Source organism: Microcaecilia unicolor, chromosome 4, assembly GCF_901765095.1.
Source record: "Microcaecilia unicolor chromosome 4, aMicUni1.1, whole genome shotgun sequence".
Taxonomy (NCBI): Eukaryota; Metazoa; Chordata; class Amphibia; order Gymnophiona; family Siphonopidae; genus Microcaecilia; species Microcaecilia unicolor.
In genome coordinates this window covers 185,821,933-185,842,295 of record NC_044034.1, presented here as the reverse complement: position 1 = coordinate 185,842,295, position 20,363 = coordinate 185,821,933, and the positions used below count along the sequence as shown (strand labels likewise).

The following is a 20,363-nucleotide window of genomic DNA, read 5'->3' as shown; positions in this document are numbered from 1 at the left end:
TGAGGAGTAGGTTGCAGTAGTCAAGGTGAGAGGTGATGAGAGAGTGGATGAGAGTTCGGGTGGTGTGCTCGGAGAGGAAGGGGCAAATTTTGCTGATGTTATAGAGAAAGAAGCGACAGGTCTTGGCTGTCTGCTGGATATGGGCAGAGAAGGAGAGTTAGGAGTCGAAGATGACTCCGAGGTTGCGGGCAGATGAGACGGGGAGCATGAGGGTGTTGTCGACTGAAAACTGCTCCAGGGACCTGCATACTGCTGCGATGTAGCTGAGTATGACATTTGAGGCTGGCACAAAATATTTTAAACTATGTTTTGAGGGTAGGAGGGGGTTAGTGACCACTGGGGGAGTAAGGGGAGGTCATCCCCAATTCCCTCCGGTGGTCATCTGGTCAGTTCAGGCACCTTTTCGTGGCTTGGCCGTAACAAAAAAAGGACCAAGTAAAGTCATCCAAGTGCTCATCAGGGATGCTCTTTTTTTTGATTATGGGCCAAGGATGCCCATGTGTTAGGCACGCCCAAGTCCCGCCTTCGCTACGCCTCCGACACCCCCCACCCCCGTGAACTTTGGTCATCCCCGCGACAGAAAGCAGTTGGGAACGCTCAAAATCGGCTTTCGATTATGCTGATTTGGGTGACCCTGGGAGAAGGACGCCCATTTTCTGATTTGTGTCGAAAGATAGGTATCCTTCTATTTCAAAAATAAGCCTGCTAGCCTCTCTAGTCCCCTTCTGCCCTGGATCTGCCTTCTCATACCAGTAAGTACAATTATGCATGCTTTTTTCACTGTGAAAACTTCTACCATTGAGGGAGGAAATTTTCAAATAGGATTCTTTCCCACTAGTAATCCTACGTTTACTAAGAGAAATCCCTGTGAAAATTACTGTTCCTATTGTGATATCCCCCTTCTCACTCAGGGTGACCTGGTTCTCAATATGCAAATCATATGCAGATTAGTGTGCTACCCCTTCTCACTCAGGGTGACCTGGTTTCCACTCAGCAAATTAAGCAGGTCTCACCAACTGCATATTTCTCAGGCAACTCTTTATTCCAGCCCCTGGGCACACTTCTTCTAGCTTAACACTTTATGCTTTCATAGATCTTCACCTTGAGCCTCCCCACACAGATACATGGGCTCAGTACTATACCAATACTTTGGGGACTCTCACCCCAGGCTTTGCAGCCTGCTTCTTTCAGTACTTTGGACACACAGTCCCCTCTTTGAACACACAGTTCTAGACACACAGTCTTTTCTTCTTCGGACACCCAGTCCCTCTTTGAACACATAGTTCTAGACACACAGTCTTTTCTTCTTCGGACACATAGTCCCTCTTTGAACACACAGTTCTAGACACACAGGCTTTTCTTATTCGGACACACAGTCCCTCCCCTGAACACACAGTTCTTATAAGTACTGAGGACACACAGTCAAACACTAATGCTTTAGGGACTTCTTACCCCAGGACTTTCAGCCTGCTGATCTCCTCTGGACACCCAGTCCACCCCAAGTCCATAAGGTTAGCCAGTATCTTTCAGGGGCTCTCTCTTCTGCTGCTAGCTCACTTCCTTCCTTTCACCACTCAGGTGGGGTATAAAGTGGATAATTAGCTACCCAGGACCCAGCCCACAACCGCCTGCATCTGTGGACCTCCCAGGGCTCTCCCCGGTCCTAGCGCCCTCAACCTATTTCTAGCACCCTCTAGTGGCCTACATCGTATAGGACAGCCTCATACCTTCTCACATTATGTAAAGTTATACTTTTGCCAATCTTGTTGATTCACTATATGTAAAAGGTTATTTTAGTGAAACAACATCTGATTTTAAATATGATAGAAGGAGGCATTCAGGTGCTGATATTTGTGGGAAACAATATATGGAAGGATCTAGATACTGCCCTTTTCATACCTTAGTACTGACCTCTTGTTTTGTTTTGCTCGTAAAACGGGCTTTAAAATTAACCTGAGCTCTCAAAAAGCCTGTGTTCCATTTCTCCTGTTTAACAATGGAGATAGATTCAGAAAGGCAGAGGGTATTGTTGGACTGTGCAACATTCTACAGATTTAACATAATGGTTGGCCTTGCAATATTAATACAATCACCTGCATTCTCACCTCGAGGACATTAATGCTGCGGAAGTTTGCCACCAATTTTTTTTCTTTGTCTAGATAGTACTATGACTGTTTTCTTGCACAAAGAATGAGCTCTATAGAAAAATAGCAAAACAAATGGCATATAGGTTGAGTAAAATATCTGTACAATGTGGTTATAAAAAATAAAATTCCAGGTAGAGTGTCAACTGACAAACTGCTGGGTGTGTCATAGTACATTACATTTTATATCACAGACTATGAGGATACAAATGAGTTATATGCCAAAAAGTGCATTCCAAATTTTTACAACCAATATTTCTACAGTGCAAACCACAATAAAATTGCACATTTCTGTTTCTGTACAAGCCCATGCTTTACAAAAGGTTGCTTACAGATTGTTCACTTAGAGGAGAAGTTTTCAACGTGAGCTGTCATTTATATGTTATTTTACTGTTAACCCAGGTTATTAGAATCTAGGTCTCATTGCATACAATCGGACCTATGCTAAAATAGCACGGATTAGTGGTAAAATAACATGTCTTAACAGTAACCCACATTGATAAATTCTCCCCCTTAGTGTGAAGAGTTTCAGTCTCTGGTAAGTAGAACTGATATTGTGATGTCATAATGCCTCATTCCACCAATGCCTAAGAGTTGACCTCATCAGTGATGTCACAATGGCTTGATTGCCCTGTACTTGGTTCACTTTTCCTATATAATAATTCTCACCTCCAACGTTCTAATGTGCCTGGTACCGTGGCTCCCTCGGAGGTGGTCTGCTAGGCAGTTTAGAATGCACTGACATCAGTGATGTCACTGACAGCTGATTCCAAGGCAAGGGGAGGAGTAGGGAAACATGCGGAGCGTGTTTCCCTACTCCTCCCCCTGCCTGGGAAACAGCTGTCAGTGCCCTCCCCTCGGCGCAACACCCAAGCCCCTGCCCTGCAAAACCGCGAGTCAGGCAGGGGGAAGAGTAGGGAAACACGCGGAGCATGTTTCCCTACTCCTCCCCCTGCCTACCAATCAGCTCTCAGTGCCCCCCCTTGGCGCAACACCCAAGCCCCTCCGCCCTGGCGCAGCACCCAAGCCCCTACCCCCCATCGACACATCACCCAAGCCCCTCCCCCCAGCGCATCACCAAAACCCCTACCCCCCTCTCGGGCACATCAACTCCCTCGCCACCCGCAGCCCCCAATACTAACGCTGTCCGGCCGCTGCTGCTTCTCCTGTGGAGCAGCAGCGGCCGGTACAAAAAGAAAAAAGCCAAAAAAAGATTTTTAACCTGAAACGTGGCTCCGTAGACAGCCATCTGGCATTGGCTGTCGTCACTGCAGCCGCTCCTCCTCTCCCCTCCACGTCACTGCCCCTGCAGGAAGACCCCAGAGGAGCGCAGCGACGTCAGAGGGGAGAGGTGGAGCGGCTGCAGAGATGACAGCCAATGCCAGATGGCTGTCTACAGAGCCGTGTTTCAGGTTTAAAATCTTTTTTTGGCTTTTTTCTTTTTGTACCGGCCGCTGCTGCTCAACAGGAGATGCAGCAGCGGCCGGACAGCGTTAGTATTGGCGGCTGCGGGTGGCGAGGGGGTTGATGTGCCCGGGGGGGGGGGGGGTAGGGGCTTGTATGATGCACTGGGGGGGTAGGGGTTTGGGTGATGCGCAGAGGGGGGAGGGGAGGTCGCTGGACATGGGTGGCTGGAGGGGGGCAGGGAAGAGGGAGGTGGGGAGGGGTCCTGAGACCAGATGGGTGGCTGCAGGGGAGACAGAAGGGACACTGCAGGGGGGCAGGGGAGAGGAGGGTCGTTGGACATGGGTGGCTGCAGGGGGAGAGGAGGGTTGCTGGACATGGGTGGCTGCAGGGGGAGCAGGGGAGAGAGGAGGGCCGCTGCACATGCGTGGCTGCAGGGGCAGAGGAGGGTTGGTGGGGAGGGGGTCCTGAGACCAGATGGGTGGCTGCAGGGGAGACAGAAGGGACACTGCAGGGGGGCAGGGGAGAGGAGGGTCGTTGGACATGGGTGGCTGCAGGGGGAGAGGAGGGTTGCTGGACATGGGTGGCTGCAGGGGGAGCAGGGGAGAGAGGAGGGCCACTGCACATGGGTGGCTGCAGGGGGGGCAGGAAAGAGAGGTGGGTCGCTGGACATGGGTGGCTACAGGGGGGGCAAGGGCAAAGGAGAGGAGGGTCGTTGGACATGGGTGGCTGCAGGGGGCAGGGGAGAGGAGAGTCGCTGGACATGGGTAGCTGCAGGGGGAGAGGAGGGTTGCTGGACATGGGTGGCTGCAGGGGGGGCAGGGGGAGAGGAGAGTCGCTGGACATGGGTGGCTGCAGGGGGAGCAGGGGAGAGAGGAGGGCCGCTGCACATGCGTGGCTGCAGGGGCAGAGGAGGGTTGGTGGGGAGGGGGTCCTGAGACCAGATGGGTGGCTTCAGGGGGGGGCAGGAGAGACAGGAAGGACGCTGCAGGGGGGGGATTACCTTGCTAGCGCCCGTTTCATTGCCTACCGAAACGGGCCTATTATACTAGTATTACATATAGCAGTGATTATGATTTCTGGAGACATTTATTTTTCTTTAATTAAAAGAGGAGATTATCAAGGTGGACTACTGTTAAGACATTTTATTGCACTGTCAACCCCAGTTATTAGTGATTAGGTTTCATTGCATAAAATAGGACCCTGTGGTAAAATAATATGAGTTAGTGGTTAAATAATCCATCTTAATGGTAGTCCATATTGATAACTTCCCCTCTTAGTGCCTTAAAAGGTTGCAGTCATTTCACCTTATTGGCCAAAATTAAGGGACAGTAACCGGAAAGCATCTGTTTTAAGTCTTGGGGGTATGCCCAGCATCTTATCACACAGTTAACGCAGTTATTCTATAACTGTAGTGCCTAAATGTAAGAGCCATTTGCATGCTATAATTATAGAACATTAGCATTTAAGTGTTCTTCCATATCTGACAGTGTGCATACCCATGGGCAGAGCATGCGTGGAGTATAGATGGGCTCCCACTCATAACTTACAGAATATCGGGCGTAATGCTCTAATGTTCCACCCGCACTTTTTTGACAGGTCTGGGCTGTCAAAAGCCCAAACCTGTCAAACAGCCTGGCCCGAGGCCCGAACAACGAGGCCCCCCCCAACCCCCCAGAAAACGTCCTGGCCGCCGCCGCCGGCCAAACCCTCTCCCACCCTCCCACCCAGCGACGGGGGTGGGGGGGTGGGGGCTGGAGGATCGGTGGGTCTCCAGCCCCCGAAACCCCCAGTAATCGTTGCTCCATCGACAGGGGGGGGGGGGGGCTGGAGGTCCGGTGGGCCTCCAGCCCACCCCAAATCCTCCCCCCAGCGTTGTCCTTCGATTCCCTGGTGGTCCGTGGTGTCGGGGGGGGGCTGGAGGTCCGGTGGTTCTCCAGCCCCCGAAACCCCCAGAAATCGTTCTTCCATCGACGGGGGGGGGGGGGCTGGAGGTCCGGTGGGCCTCCAGCCCACCCCAAATCCTCCCCCCAGCATTGTCCTTCGATTCCCTGGTGGTCCGTGGTGTCGGGGGGGGGGGGCTGGAGGTCCGGTGGGTCTCCAGCCCCCGAAACCCCCAGAAATCGTTCTTCCATCGACGGTCCACCGGACCTCCAGCCCACCCCAAATCCTCCCCCCAGTGTTGTCTTTAAATTCCCTTGTGGTCTGTGGTGTCGTGACACCCCCCTGGCCCCTTCCCGGCCCCCTCCCGGCCCCCCTACCTTTCTGTTGGAGGAGGGACGCTGCCTGCCTGCTTCCCTCCTCTTCCAGTCAGTCGACGCCCAAAATGGCGGTGCCCAGCGCCGCCCACTGCATCCTGGGATGCACTGGGCGGGGCTACAGACCATGTAAGGGAATCCATTTTGGTCGTTGACTGACTGGAAGAGGAGGGAGGCAGGCAGGCTGCGTCCCTCCTCCAACAGAAAGGTAGGGGGGCCGGGACGGAGCCAGGGGGGTGTCACGACACCACGGACCACCAGAGAATTTAAAGACAATGCTGGGGGGAGGATTTGGGGTGGACATGCTGGACAGGGCTCACCATTCCTCCCCAATGATCTGCAAAATCTAACGCCAGCTCGGAGCTGGCGTTGATTTTGCTGCGGCCAGCGACCCAATCTTTGGCGCGCTGGTCGCTGATCATTGGGGATGAATGCGTTAAGCGCCAATTAGCATGCATTTGCAAGCTAATTGCGCTAGAAGCCCTGTTTAGCATGCATTTGCATGCTACTTGCACTGAGAGCCCTCGAGCGCGCTGTTTCAGGCGCTCGAGGGCTCTGATCATGGGTCGGCTGCAAACTCTGGCGCTAGTATGGCGTTAACAACCTCTAGCGCCAGAGTTTGCTTTTGATCATGAGGGCCCTAGAGTATTATATACGATTCTGGAGGAGACTGCACCTTCAGATAGATATAAATAGGTTGGAGACATTCCAGAGGGCGCTAGTAAAACAGCATATGGGGACAAACTTAAGATCTCAATATGTATACTTTGAAAGAAAGGCAGGAGAAGGGATATATGCGGGCCTCTTTCAATTGAAAGGAAGCTCTGGAATGAGGGGGCATAGGATAAAGGTGAAAGGGGATAGATTCAGGAATAATCTAAGGAAACACTTCTTTACAGAAAGGGTTGTAGATGTTTGAACAGCCTCCTAATGGAGAGAGTGAAAATGAGGACTGTATCTGAATTCAAAAAAGTGTGGGACAAGCACAGAAGGTAGTAGGTGGTATGGTTGGGCAGACTGGATAGGCCATATGGTCTCTATCTGCTGTCATTTTTTGTGTTTCAAATAAATTTTAGGCTACTACTACTACTACTACTATTTAGCATTTTTATAGCGCTACAAGGCATACACAGCGCTGCACAAACATAGAAGAAAGACAGTCCCTGCTCAAAGAGCTTACAATCTAATAGACAAAAAATAAAGTAAGCAAATCAAATCAATTAATGTGCACAGGAAGGAGGAGAGGAGGGTAGGTGGAGGCGAGTGGTTACAAGTGGTTAAGAGTCAAAAGCAATGTTAAAGAGGTGGTCTTTCAGTCTAGATTTAAAGGTGGCCAAGGATGGGGCAAGACGTAGGGGCTCAGGAAGTTTATTCCAGGCATAGGGTGCAGCGAGACAGAAGGCACGAAGTCTGGAGTTGGCAGTAGTGAATGGAACAGATAAGAAGGATTTATCCATGGAGCGGAGTGCACGGGAAGGGGTGTAGGGAAGGACGAGTGTGGAGAGATACTGGGGAGCAGCAGAGTGAGTACATTTATAGGTTAGTAGAAGAAGTTTGAACAGGATGCGAAAACGGATAGGGAGCCAGTGAAGCGACTTGAGGAGAGGGGTAGTATGAGTAAAGCGACCCTGGCAGAAGACGAGACTCAGAATGCCTCTGAGTCTTCTAATTTAAACAGATACAATTTGGCTGTATACAAATGAAATATATTCATTTAGCATCCATGAAATTTAAATCAAAGCACTTGATATTGATGGCATATGTGTTTTTGACTATCAACCTCAGGATTTTTATTTACTCTGATAGAAGGTAAAAAGGCACAAATTGCAAAAGTGGAATCCAGTAAGGTATATTAAGATATCTTGCTTTTCTAGGAGAGAACACGCTTTGAGACCCTGGGCTCACAGTTAACAGGAAAATCCCATGAAGACGTGAAGATGGGTCCAGGAGTCATTGACCTCACCAGGCCTGAGGATGCAGAGGGTGAGTTGCTTATGTAAAATAGTATCTTTGTATGACTCTTTAGCCTTCTAACGATCAGATCTGTATAAAGAGACACCTACCAGGACATTACTGTGAACATTCTTACTCTGTGTGCACATACTGCAGCTGACCAAATATAGCAGCAGTATGATGATAATGGAGGACCCAAATCAAATCTGAAGAAACAAATACTTATATTAATCTCAATAATAGTGTATAAGGAGGAAAAAGCCTCAATGCTAGGGTACCAACTGCATCATATATGCTGTAATATAAGTGTTTGTGAAGTTTCTTCAGATTTGATTTGTATTTATACTTCACATTGTCCATATTTTGATGGTGATGGTAGACCACTATCCCATAAATTCACCATACATTATAGCAAAAACTATACCCATAGGGGACATAGCATTTGTTTTTAAATACATTTTTATTAAAGATCTGAGCAACAATCAGGAATAATCAAAGTAAATTAACAAACCATTGATAATAAAAAAGAACACCATGTACAATGTATAAAGAAGGAAAACATAAGACATCTCTCTGAACCCTCTGAGTTTCCTCATGGGATAATGGAAGAGGGGACAATTCTATAACTAGTTGCCATAAATTTGGTACCTAGATACAGTTTGCTGAGCTCAATTTTGTAATAACATATGGACACCCAGATTTCATTATAGAATGCTAGCATAAGTTATGTTTAGGTGTGCATATACCATGTCAATTGCAGACATAAATACGCATGTCCTGCCCCCACTGACTCAACTTCATGTTTGGCGGGACAAATCAGAGAGTGTGCTCTGGGGCAAGCCAAAAGCAACCTAGGAGGATCCATTGCACTGCCAGAGCTCTATAGAAGCTACTTTAGAAGGTACACAGTGAGGGTGGTGGGGATTGACATGCTGAATCTACGGACTGATGGAGGGAGGGGAGAGGAGGGGACAGAGAGAGGGAGCAATTTTGGACCCTAGAGGTGGGTGAGAGAGGTGCTGACTCAGGTGAGGGTTGGAGAGGAGCCTCGACTTATGCATGGGTGACCATATTTTTGACCATTTTTAGGTCTAAAACTGCCCTTGAGTTATGCATCGGCTCTAGTTGTAGTGGAGTATATACAGTAAACCACTCAAGTTTCAATTTTTGCTTTCTAATGTTATACAAAATGCTAGGTTAAATTCTGTCTTTTTAATAGAAGATAGAGAATAGTTTAAAATGCATTTTTATATACTTGTCTACCTATGGCAAACTACAGCAGAACCACATTTTAATGACAGCATTGGTCTGTAATGCCAAAATGCTACACCATGTGGAGGGGCATAATCGAACGGGGGCGCCCATCCATAAGGGCGCCCATCTCTAATGACGGCCCCGTATAGCGGTGCACCTGACCATATTATTGAAACAAGATGGGCGGCCATCTTTCATTTCGACAATTCGGGCAGAGCTGGCCAAATCTCAACATTTGGGCTGCCCTTAGAGGTGGCCGCCATTGGTTTTCGCCGATAATGGAAAGTAATGGCGGCCATCTCAAAACCGGCCAAATACAAGCCATTTGGTCATGGGAGGAGCCAGCATTTGTAGTGCACTGGTCCCCCTCACATGCCAGGACACCAACCGGGCACCCTAGGGGGCACTGCAGTGGACTTCACAAATTGCTCCCAGGTGCATAGCTCCCTTACCTTGGGTGCTGAGCCCCCCCCCCCAAAAAAAAAAAAAAAAAACCACTCCCCACAACTGTACAACAGGTAAGGGGGGGGGGGGGGGTGGGCCTGGGTCCGCCTGCCTGAAGTGCACTGCAGTACCCACTAAAAACTGCTCCAGGGACCTGCATAGTGCTGTGATGGAGCTGGGTATGACATTTGAGGCTGGCAAAAAAATGTTTTTTTATTTTTTATTTTTGGGTGGGAAGGAGTTGGTGACCACTGGGGGAGTAAGGGGAGGTCATCCCCGATTCCCTCCAGTGATCATCTGGTCAGTTTGGGCACCTTTTCAAGGCTTGGTCGTGAACAAAAAGGGACCAAGTAAAGTCGGCCAAATGCTCACCAGGGCCGGCCTTCTTTTTTCCATTATCGGCCGAGGACGGCCATCTCTTAACCATGCCCCGTCCCACCTTCAATACACTGCCGACACGCCCCCTTGAACTTTGGCTGGCCCTGCGACGGAAAGCAGTTGAAGCCGGCCAAAATCGGCTTTTGATTATACCGATTTGGCCGGCCTTAGGAGAAGGCCGGCCATCTCCCAATTTGTGTCGGAAGATGGCCGCCCTTCTCCTTTGAAAATAAGCAGGATTGTCATTTCATGCTAGACAAATCTGCAAAGGAAACATTTTCAAATGAAACATCACAAGCTTATGAATGTCTTAATTTAGCGGGGAATTCATCAAGCAGCATTAGGGCCTTCGCATGGGCATTAGGGCATTAGTGTGCCTTAAGGGAATTAGATATAAAATGGACTTCTTAGCATTTATCATGTGTTAATTCCCTTAATGCATGTTAATGCTCTAATGCTGCTTGATGAATTCCCCCCTAATACCTCAACATATGATACTAGAGATACCTGATGATATTATGAGGTCCAATTTTGGAAGAGCCTCTAAAATTAATTGGTAGACCCTTAGGTTGTCTGTTATACTCTAGCTTATTTCAACAAATATAGATTTGTGATTCAGCTTGTGAATGGAAGAGAAGCCAAAATATCAAATGAAGAAATATATTGATAAATTAAGTAAACCACAAATATAAAGTGATAGCACATGCATGTGCTGAAAGATTGAACCAAGAATGAACCTTATCAATTCTGAAAAGCACACTTTATTGTAAACTACCAGAAGCAGAAAAGTGACTTATCATAGATGCCTTGTTATAAAATTCAACATGGCTTAAACGGGCAGGAGAGGCTCCTACTTGTTTAAATCAATGGCAATAGTCAGTACAAGTGCATACATTGCTAATCAGGCAAGTTAGATGCACAAAAGCATCTAACTTGTACAATTAGTATTGCCCAGTTAGCTATACGGATACGGCACTGAATATCAGCCATACCCGCATAACTAGGCATTGCCGATGACCTGGATATTCAGTGCCAGTACCCAGCTATTGACACAATCTTCTTAGGCTCATGAAAAATGTAGTACCAAAAAAACAAACAAAAGACACGTTACTGTAACTGAGGAAATTGCATTATCTTCCATTGCCTCAAGTACAAACTTAGAGTCCTTGGCGTCTTCTCCAGATCATTCCCAACAAGCGGGTATATGCCTTCAGAGATTGGATGTTCTGTTGGGTCCCAAGCACCTGAGGACATCATTACTGGGTGTCCCAGAACAAGCTACAGCCTCCTCTCCTCCTCTTTTGGAGGAGGAAGTCCTAGAGGAGGATGACTGGGGGACCTGGAGCCTGAGTCAGAGTTTCCACTGGGGGAGGATCTCTCTGTGGTCAGGCTCTTTCACAGGCAGGAATTACCCTGGCTAACCTCTCAGGTTCTTCAATATTTGGGTCTTGAGGAGGATCAACCTGCGGTCCCTTTCAAGGGAGATTCTCTTTTGAAGGGTACCCGCAAGCCACAATGGGGTTTTCCCCTTAATGAGGACCTTAGGGAGCTGGTTAAGGCACACTGGCAGAGACCAGATGATCTAATGTGGACGGTGAGAGCCATGGTTCATCTGTATCAACTTCCGGTGGCTAAGATGGAGCATTTTCAGTTGCCTAAGGTGGACACTTTAGTCACTGCGGTGATTAAGAAAATGGTGGTACTGGTAGAGGGCAGAGCCACCCTCAAGGACCCTCAAGATCAGTGCATGGAGGCTCTTCCCATGCGCTCATTTGAAGTGTCAGCCTTGGCTCTGCAGACAGCCATCTACAGTGGCTACTTGGCTCACGTCTGTTTTCGTTGGGCAGAGAACCTTCTGGATGTTGCAGGAGATTTGGCTGATGACCTGGCTAATTTGGAGATGGGTTCTGCCTTCTTAGTGGATACCCTGTACGAGTTACTCTGGAAAAGTTGGTGGAGAACTTGGGAGAGTCCAAGGTGTCATGATTTCCAGAGAAAAGATCACGTTCCAGGTCCCAGAGATCCTTTAAGGGCTGGGACCGCAACTCTCAGCATTCTCATCAGGGTCATTTTACTAGGTCCTTTCATGGTCGGTTTTGGTCCCAGTCCTTTCCGTCCTTTCTGGGCAGTTACCATGGGGGCTGGGATGGAACTCAGGGACCTTGCCATCCCTTTTCGCTCTGCGCAATGAGGCTGTGGAGGTCCTGGCTCTGGACCTTCCCATAGGAGGGTGCTTGCAGTTCTTCTTTCGGAGCTGGGCCTACATCAAGATGGGTCCTGGACGTCATTCAGTTTGGTTATCTTCTGGAGTTTCACCATCAACTGCTGAATCGGTTTGTTCTCTCACCATGCAGGGCAGCTCCAAAGGCAGCCTTTGTCAGGCAGACCTTGGACAGATTGCTGTTGTTGCAGGGGATTGTTCCAGTCCCTCCGGTCAAGCGAGGCATCTGAATATAACAGCTTGAGCTACTACTGAAAAGGTCTAAGCTAAATCCAAATTGCAGCTCCTGAAGTCTGTTGATATAGATGACCTTCACACTGTAAAAAAATTAATTCTTCATTGCTATTTCTGTGAGTTGAACCAAAAACACTGTCTCCCCCCCACCCCCCTTGATATTCAAAACCATTTAACCGGCGATATTCAGTGGGGGATGACTGGCTATCCCCCACTGAATGTTCCCGGTTAATGGCTAGGAGATAACTGTCTATATCATGTGATATAAATGGCTATTCCCGAATATGCAGCACATAGCTGGCTATTGTAATCAACCACATTGGGCCATGTAAATAGCTGGAATATCTTTGGCTGGTTTAAACTTAACTGGCTGTCTCTGAATATTAACTTAGCTGGTTAAGTTTAAACCTTTCAAAAATAAACTGGATATTCAATGCCGGTCAATGGAAGCAGCCCGGCATTGAATATCCGGGCTGACCACTGACCACAGGAGTTAGCTGGACTACCTCCCACAGTCTAAATATCAGCCCCAGTAGGTATTTGTAATGAACCTTTACAATTATTAAGGTAATATTCCAGTACTTAAAGAGTGCCATCCAACGGTACCACTGTATATAAAGATTGAACATCTAGAGTAACCAAATTTCTTGTTGACCCCAAAATTTAATATCTCTGATTTTATTTTAAAAAAGGAGTTGAAACTTTTATATATGAAAAATGTTTTACCAAAGGGTGTAGAAAACGGTCCACAAAAATTGACAATGGCTCTAATAATAAATTATGACTCACGACTATAGGTCTCCCTTTGTAGATGATTTAAAGTTTCATGAATTTTTGAAAGTATATGAAATACAGGGCATATTGAGAAATTGAAGCTCATGCACCATAAGAAAACCCTCATTTACTCCCTTTTGTGTAATCTTTTTAATCATTTGTTGTAGCTCTGGGGTAGGACTTACTGTCAACTCTGTGTAATAATTCCTATTCTTCAGCTGTCACATTGCCTCAGTTATATAATCAATTGTGTACATTAAGACTGTAGCTCTGTCTTTATCAGCCCTTTTTAATACTATATCAGAGTTTGATCGCAACTTCTTAAATACTTGACGTTCCTCTGATGAACAATTCCACTATTTTCTATAAGATTCCATTTCCTCAATATCCTTAAGGACCAGATGTTTAAATGCCTGTAAAATTGGGCCCATCTGTATTGGAGGGACCCAGATAAATTTTGGCCTTACTACCAATATATCCATCTCTGGGTTAGACTACTTATAGAAGATCTATTTTAGATGTAAAATTTTCAAGGTCAACTCTTATACAAAAGAGGTAATAGATTTATGTGGGTACAAATGATAAGCTTTTAGCTAAAACCTGTCTCTCTGTTAATTAGTGATATGATAAATTAATCACCATTTCATCCTTAGTTATATTTTCTTCTTTTTCTGCTGTCTGGTTTGAGATATGAATTCTGACAATCATTTCTGATAACGTCTCCGATATCCCCTTTTGGTTCATTCTCTTTCTAAAAAAACACCTGTTTTTCCATCTTCATCAGAGCTAGAATTTTTGTCACCAATTGATTCAGAAGAACCCTCAAATGCTCATTTCTTCTTTCCTACTTTTGATTTATCATCTTTATGTTTTCTTCTCCATGTATATACTCACTGTTAAGCATAATCTTCCTCATCCTTCTTAAGCATCCTCTATTTTTGTCTCTTTAATTCAGTTTGAAACTGTTCTAACTTGTTCTTAAACCTCAAACGTTTTTGATCAAACTTTTCTGTCTGTAGATCTAATTGTAGTTGTATGTCTATTTCTTCTAATTGGACCTTCATGGTTTCTGCATCTCCAGTGGTCCTCTATTATAAGAACTATTAAATCCAGGGAGCATTCGTTTAGAATAGAGTTCCTTTTATTCATAAACCATACATAATCTGGGAAAAGTCTGGGTTCCTTGATTATACGTAAACCTCTTGGTATATATTCATTTTTACAGTATTCAATAAGTGTAGCACCATATAGCTCTGCCAGAATCAACTGTTTCTATAATTTGACATATGCATTCCATTTATTGCTAGATGACTAAGTACTTACAATACATGCAATCTTTATAAATCACAAATCTGTCCACAATCTGCTCAGACTTCACCCCAGAGCACGCCTACACCAAACATACATACAAGTATGTGTACTTTTATATGTGGTGTCATTTTATTTGCATATATATTGGCACATACATCTGAAAATGACAATAAAAGTACCACCTGTCATAACTAACTTAATTTCTTATTAATGTGTGTATGGGCAGGACACAATAATCAAAGCTTTTACATGGGTGAAATCATGTTAATCTAAGGAAAAACACACCTTAGATATTGCTTCCTCAGTGAGGGAGTGTGTTCATTTTTAGGTACATAAAAAAATGGAGTGGAGTGGAGAATGTAGGTGGCTTGTTTGCTTTTTCCAGGGGTGCAGCGACTGGGTGACACGCAGTGAGGCTACTGATTGGTGAATTTAAGACAGGTCTTAGGAGATATTTCTTCACTCAGCATGTGGTTGGACTCTGGAGTTCCTTTCCAGGGAGTGTGGTGGGGGAGGGTGGCTTAGCATGGTTTAAAAAAGGGTTGGATGGGCTTGGGAAAATCCACTGCTTGTTTATTGGATGAGCAGCATGGGGTCTATTTTGCTGTTTTGGGATCTTGTCGGGTGCTTGTGGCCTAGGTTGGCCACTGTTGGAGGCGGGATGCTAGGCTTGGTGGACCTTTTCATTCTACTATGTATCTGTATTTGGAATTATAGGCATTTACATAAGAAACTAGAGAGACATGGGATCGGAGGTAGTGTTTTACTGTGGATTAAAAACTGGTTGAAAGATAGGAAACAGAAAGTAAGATTAAAAGGTCAATATTCACAATGGAGAAGGGTAGTTAGTGGGGTCCCTCAGGAATCTGTGTTCGGACCTCTGCTTTTTAACATATTCATAAATTACCTTGAGATGGAGGTAACTAGTGAGGTAATCAAATTTGCTGATGACACAAAGCTATTCAAAGTCGTCAACTCGCGGGAAGATTGTGAAAAACTACAAGATGACCTTACAAGACTGGGAGACTGGGCGTCTAAATGGCAGATGGCGTTTAATGTGAACAAGTGCATGTGGGAAAGAGGAACCCAAACTATAGGTACGTCATGCGAGGTTCAGCGTTAGGAGTCACGGACCAATAAAGGGATCTAGGTGTCATCATTGATGATACGTTGAAATCTTCTGCTCAATGTGCTGCTGCGGCTAGGAAAACAAATAGAATGTTGGGTATCATTAGGAAAGGGATGGAAAACAAAAATAAGGATATTATTCTGCTGTTGTATTGCTCCATGGTGCGACTGCACCTCGAGTATTGTGTTCAATTCTGGTCGCCGCACCTCAAAAAAGATATAGTGGAATTGGAAAAGGTGCAGAGAAGGATGACAAAGATGATACAGGGGATGAGACGACTTCCTTATGAGGAAAGGCTGAAGAGGCTGGGGCTCTTTAGCTTGGAGAAGAGGCGGCTGAGGGGAGATATTATAGAGGTCTATAAGATAATGAGTGGAATGGAACAGGTCGATGTGGAGCATCTGTTTACACTTTCCAAAAATACTAGGACAAGGGGGCATGCGATGAAGATGCAGTGTGGTAAATTTAAAACGAATCGGAGGAAACTTTTCTTCACTCAACGCGTAGTTGAACTCTGGAATTTGTTGCCAGAAAAAGTGATTAAGATGGTTAACTTAGCGGACTTCAAAAAAGGGTTGGACGGCTTCCTGGAGGAAACCGCCATAGAATGTTATTGAATGGACGTGGGAATAATCCACTATGTCTGGGATGGGCGGGACAAATTGCTTGTTCTTTTGGCCGCTGTCGGTGACAGGGTGCTGGGCTCAATGGACCCTTGGTCTGTCCCAGCATGGCAATGCTTATGTACTTATGTACTTATCATACTGGGACAGACCAAGGTCCATCAAGCCCAGCATTCTATTTCCAACAGTGGCCAATCCAGGTTACAAATACCTGGCAAGATCCAAAAACAGTATGATACATATTATGCTGCTTATCTTAGAAATAAGCAGTGGATTTTCCCCAACTCCATCTTAATAATGGCTTATGGACCTTTTTTTAGGAAGTTATCCAAACCTTTTTTTAAATCCCGCTAAGCTAACTGCTTACTAACTGCGTTAGGGTTTCTTAGAAGCTGTTTTGGAAACCATTTGCTAAATAAACACTGGGGTAAATATTCAGGCACTGACAGCAATTTTTATGCTGCCACTGGTTTTATGCCCCAATATTCAGTGCTGGGCCATGTCCAAGCACAAACATTGAATATATGGGTATGTGTGGATGACGCACCAGTTTTATAGAATCCACTTCCATTTTAATCAGTTTAATGTAAAAAGGTTTTTTGTTTTGTTTTTAAAAGGTCAATGGGACGGGGCACTGACTGGTGGTAGCACTGGCTTGATGATCTGTAAAATATTTTTGAATGAATGGTGTATCTGTAGTTTTGGATGGTATGTTTGATTGGTGAATGTTCTTTACTATCAATTATGGTGTTCTTTTCCTTTTTTATGATATTTGTAAACTACTCTAATTTTATATTAAAAGGGTAGTATATCAAATCTTTTAAACTATTAAACAGGGACAGCAGGGCCGGTCCTAGGGTCTTTGGTGCCCCCCTGCAGACTATCAGTTCTCCCCCCCCCCCCCCCCCCCCCCCCCCATCTAGCATCTCCTTTCTCTCTTCTCCCTCCCTCTTCTCCCACCCTGCCCCCTTTTTCAGCCCAGTGCCTTAAAAGTTGAAGAACAAGTTGAAGAACTGCAGGCAGAGGGAGCACAAGATGCAAAGGAAATAGGAGCTGAAAGAGATGGAGTCATAGGCGGTCGGTGGCCCAACTGTTTGGGGAAGCTAAAGGGGGCGGGGTCAGGGGCGGAGTTTACATTCATAATTGTCTAACACACAGAAAAAAAGGTAAAAATAAAATAGTCACAATTAATACCTTTTATTAAATTTAGATATTAGATATGTATCATATGTCAAAGAATAAAGTGGTTGCTCAAAGCATATACTAACCACAATCGCTCAACTGGAAAACACTATGCACAACTTTGTGCAAAAACACACTCAGAACCTTATTGTACCATAAATATTACACTGTGCAGCCCCTAATACACCAATATACCACCCAAACGGACAACATCACAGACGTCAACAATATGAAACAAGGGATCATATCACAATTCTCATGTACGGCCACAAAACATCCTTTTAGGGTGGATAGTATTCACAATTAGCTCCTTCTATTAACGACCAGATAGAGATAATTTTCAAATTTCAGTTTTGGCACAGTATAAGTCATCACAAACAAAATATAAGAAAACCAAAAGCATTAGGGGCTTAGAGCCCATTTAGTTATGTTTAAACAAAAGTGATCTGCATGAAACAAAATATGTATTTTTTTATTTTGACTTATAATATAAAACCTGCCTCAGAGTCAGCACCTCTCCTGAAATCCAATTTAGGTCTGGGAACACTAGTATTCAAGCTCAACAGCTACACTGGGTGGATTAGTATTCACAACAATGAGCTCCTTCAGAGTCAGCAACTACCTCTCCTGAAATCGTGCCACAATTTCCTTTTCTGGTTTGGGAAGGAAGTGGGAACACCTCAGACAGCCATTCTTAGCCAGCCTTGAGCCTTCCCTACTCAGTAATGGCCCCGCCCGTGTGTTCCCGCCTTTGCAGGAAGTTGCATCATGACAGGTCGGGAGCCCTGGTAGGGAAGGCTGGCTCTGACTGGCTGAGGCGAAGCAGATGACGATGATCGCTATTCACTACAGTACCGCTAGCAATTAAGGCGGGACTCGGGAGCACTCAGCAGGACTCGATCATGCAGCGCATCCCTGAAAGCTGAAGTGAGTGTGAGAGTGTGCGTTGGCACGGGGGAGGGAAAGAGGAGAAACCACGGTGGGGCGCAAGCAGCAAGAACGGAAAAGAACAAAGACGGCAATGGTCGGAGAATGAGAAACTGCGGATCCAGGAGCCATCCTGCTGCTGTTTGTAACTTGTGGCTGGGGAGGCTTAGCCTCCCCAAGTCTCTTATACCGGGCGCCTATGGATGGAGTGCATCTTTGGGGGATTGCTGAACAAATAGAAGGTTTACAACCACTTAGCTTTTCGTGCTTTCATGTTCACAAAATTAGCAGATAGGATAGGGACTGCCTAGGCTGGCCACGCCACCCACATGCACAGGAGGAGCAACTCGCAAGCGGACTGAGCGGAGGGAAACCATTTGCGCTGCAGCCTTCTGCCTGCTCCACCACGGTGCTGAACACTGAGTCTGTCCGGTTCAGTCAGTGGTGTGCTGGTAAATGTGCAACAACAGGCTCTCTCCCCGATCCACCTCTGCCCCCCATCCACCTCTGCGCCCCTGTGCCCCCCCCCCCAAAAAAATTGCAAAGCTGGCTATAGCCGGGGGGGGGGGGGGGGGGGGCAATGCATTACTCTCTCCAGAAAAAAAAATTTAAATGCTCCCAGGTTCCAATCTAATTCATGTTTAATGTGGGATAAAATGCCATAAATAAGTAAATAAATATACACTTTTAACATTTTTTTTTTTTACATTTGTACCCGTGCTTTCCCACTCATGGCAGGCTCAATGCGGCTTACATATTGTATACAGGTACTTATTTGTACCTGGGGCAATGGAGGGTTAAGTGACTTGCCCAGAATCACAAGGAGCTGCCTGTGTCTGAAGTGGGAATTGCACTCAGTTCCTCAGGACCAAAGTCCACCACCCTAACCACTAGGCCACTTCTCCACAGCTCTTGAGCACCTGATTCTCAAAGTGGACATATTCCAAACACTATAATGAAAATAAAGTGATTTTTTTCTACCTTTGTTGTCTGGTGACTTTGTTTTTCTGATCATGCTGGCTCAGTACCTGATTCTGCTGTCTGACCTCTTAACTCTGTTTCCAGGGCTTCCTTTCCATTTATTTCTTTACTTTCCTTCTTTCTTCTTCATTTCTTGCCTTACATCCGTAAGTAAAAGCTGGGTCCTCTGCAGACTTGACTGTCCAGTGGATCCAGCTTCTTCCTATTTTCTCCATCCATGTGTAGGTTTTCTACCTTTCCCCTCATCTCATCTCCTTCCTCTCTCTTCCCTCCCCTCCATCCATGTCGAGCATTTCTTCTCTCTCCCTTCCTCTCCATCCACGTGTATCTCCTTCCTCTGTCTTTCCTCCCCTCCATCTGTGTCCAGAATTTCTCCCATTCATCCATGTACATCTCTTTCCTGTCTTCCCTTCCCTTCCCTCCATCCATGTCCAACATTTCTCCTCTCTCCCTGCCCTTCCCTCCATCCATGTCCAGCAACCCTCCTCTCTCCCCTGCCCTCCCTTCCATCCACCCATGTCCAGCAACCCTCCTCTCTTCCCTGCCCTCCCCTCTATCACTCATGTCCCGCAACCCTCCTCTCCCCTGCCCTTCATGCATATCCAGCATTTCTCTTCTCTCCCTTGTCCCCCCTCCATCCATACCCAGCGATTCTCTTCTCTCCCTGGGCCCTGCCCCTCCATCCATCCATCCATCCATACCCAGCGATTCTCCTCTGTCCCCTCCCCTGCCCTCCCACTCCCATCCATGTCCAGCGATTCTCCTTCGCCCCCATCCCCCTCCCATTTATGGCCACCTGCCTGCCCTCATCTCCGACTCCCCCCAACATCTCCCTTTTCCCTCCTGCCACCCTGCGTGGTTTGTCTTTTTTAATTTACCTCCGTCCCAGCGGCCGCATCATTTCAAAGCCCTGCCTGTCTCTAGCCTTCCCTCCCTTCGTGAGTTTGTTCTGTCAGAGTCCCGCCCTCGAGGAAAGAGGAAATGACGTCAGAAGGCGGGACTCTGAGGGAACGAACTCATGAAGGGAGGGAAGGCTAGAGACGGGCAGGGCTTTGAAATGACGCGGCTGCTGGGACGGAGGTAAATTAAAGATTTAAACCCCCAAGGGTGGCGCGGTATGTCGGTGCAGTGCCACAGTGGCACCCT

The 20,363-nt window shown here is 46.4% G+C and overlaps 1 protein-coding gene across 1 annotated transcript in view; it reads left to right on the top strand.

Moving 5' to 3' along the window:
- The window catches only part of SOX6 (SRY-box transcription factor 6), an 802,914-nt gene that overhangs the window by 685,360 nt on the left and 97,191 nt on the right, over positions 1–20,363 (top strand). Inside the window, exon 12 of the mRNA XM_030201055.1 lies at positions 7,681–7,789. Within this exon, the coding sequence (XP_030056915.1) occupies positions 7,681–7,789 (109 nt within the window). The remainder of the gene's footprint in view (positions 1–7,680; positions 7,790–20,363) is intronic.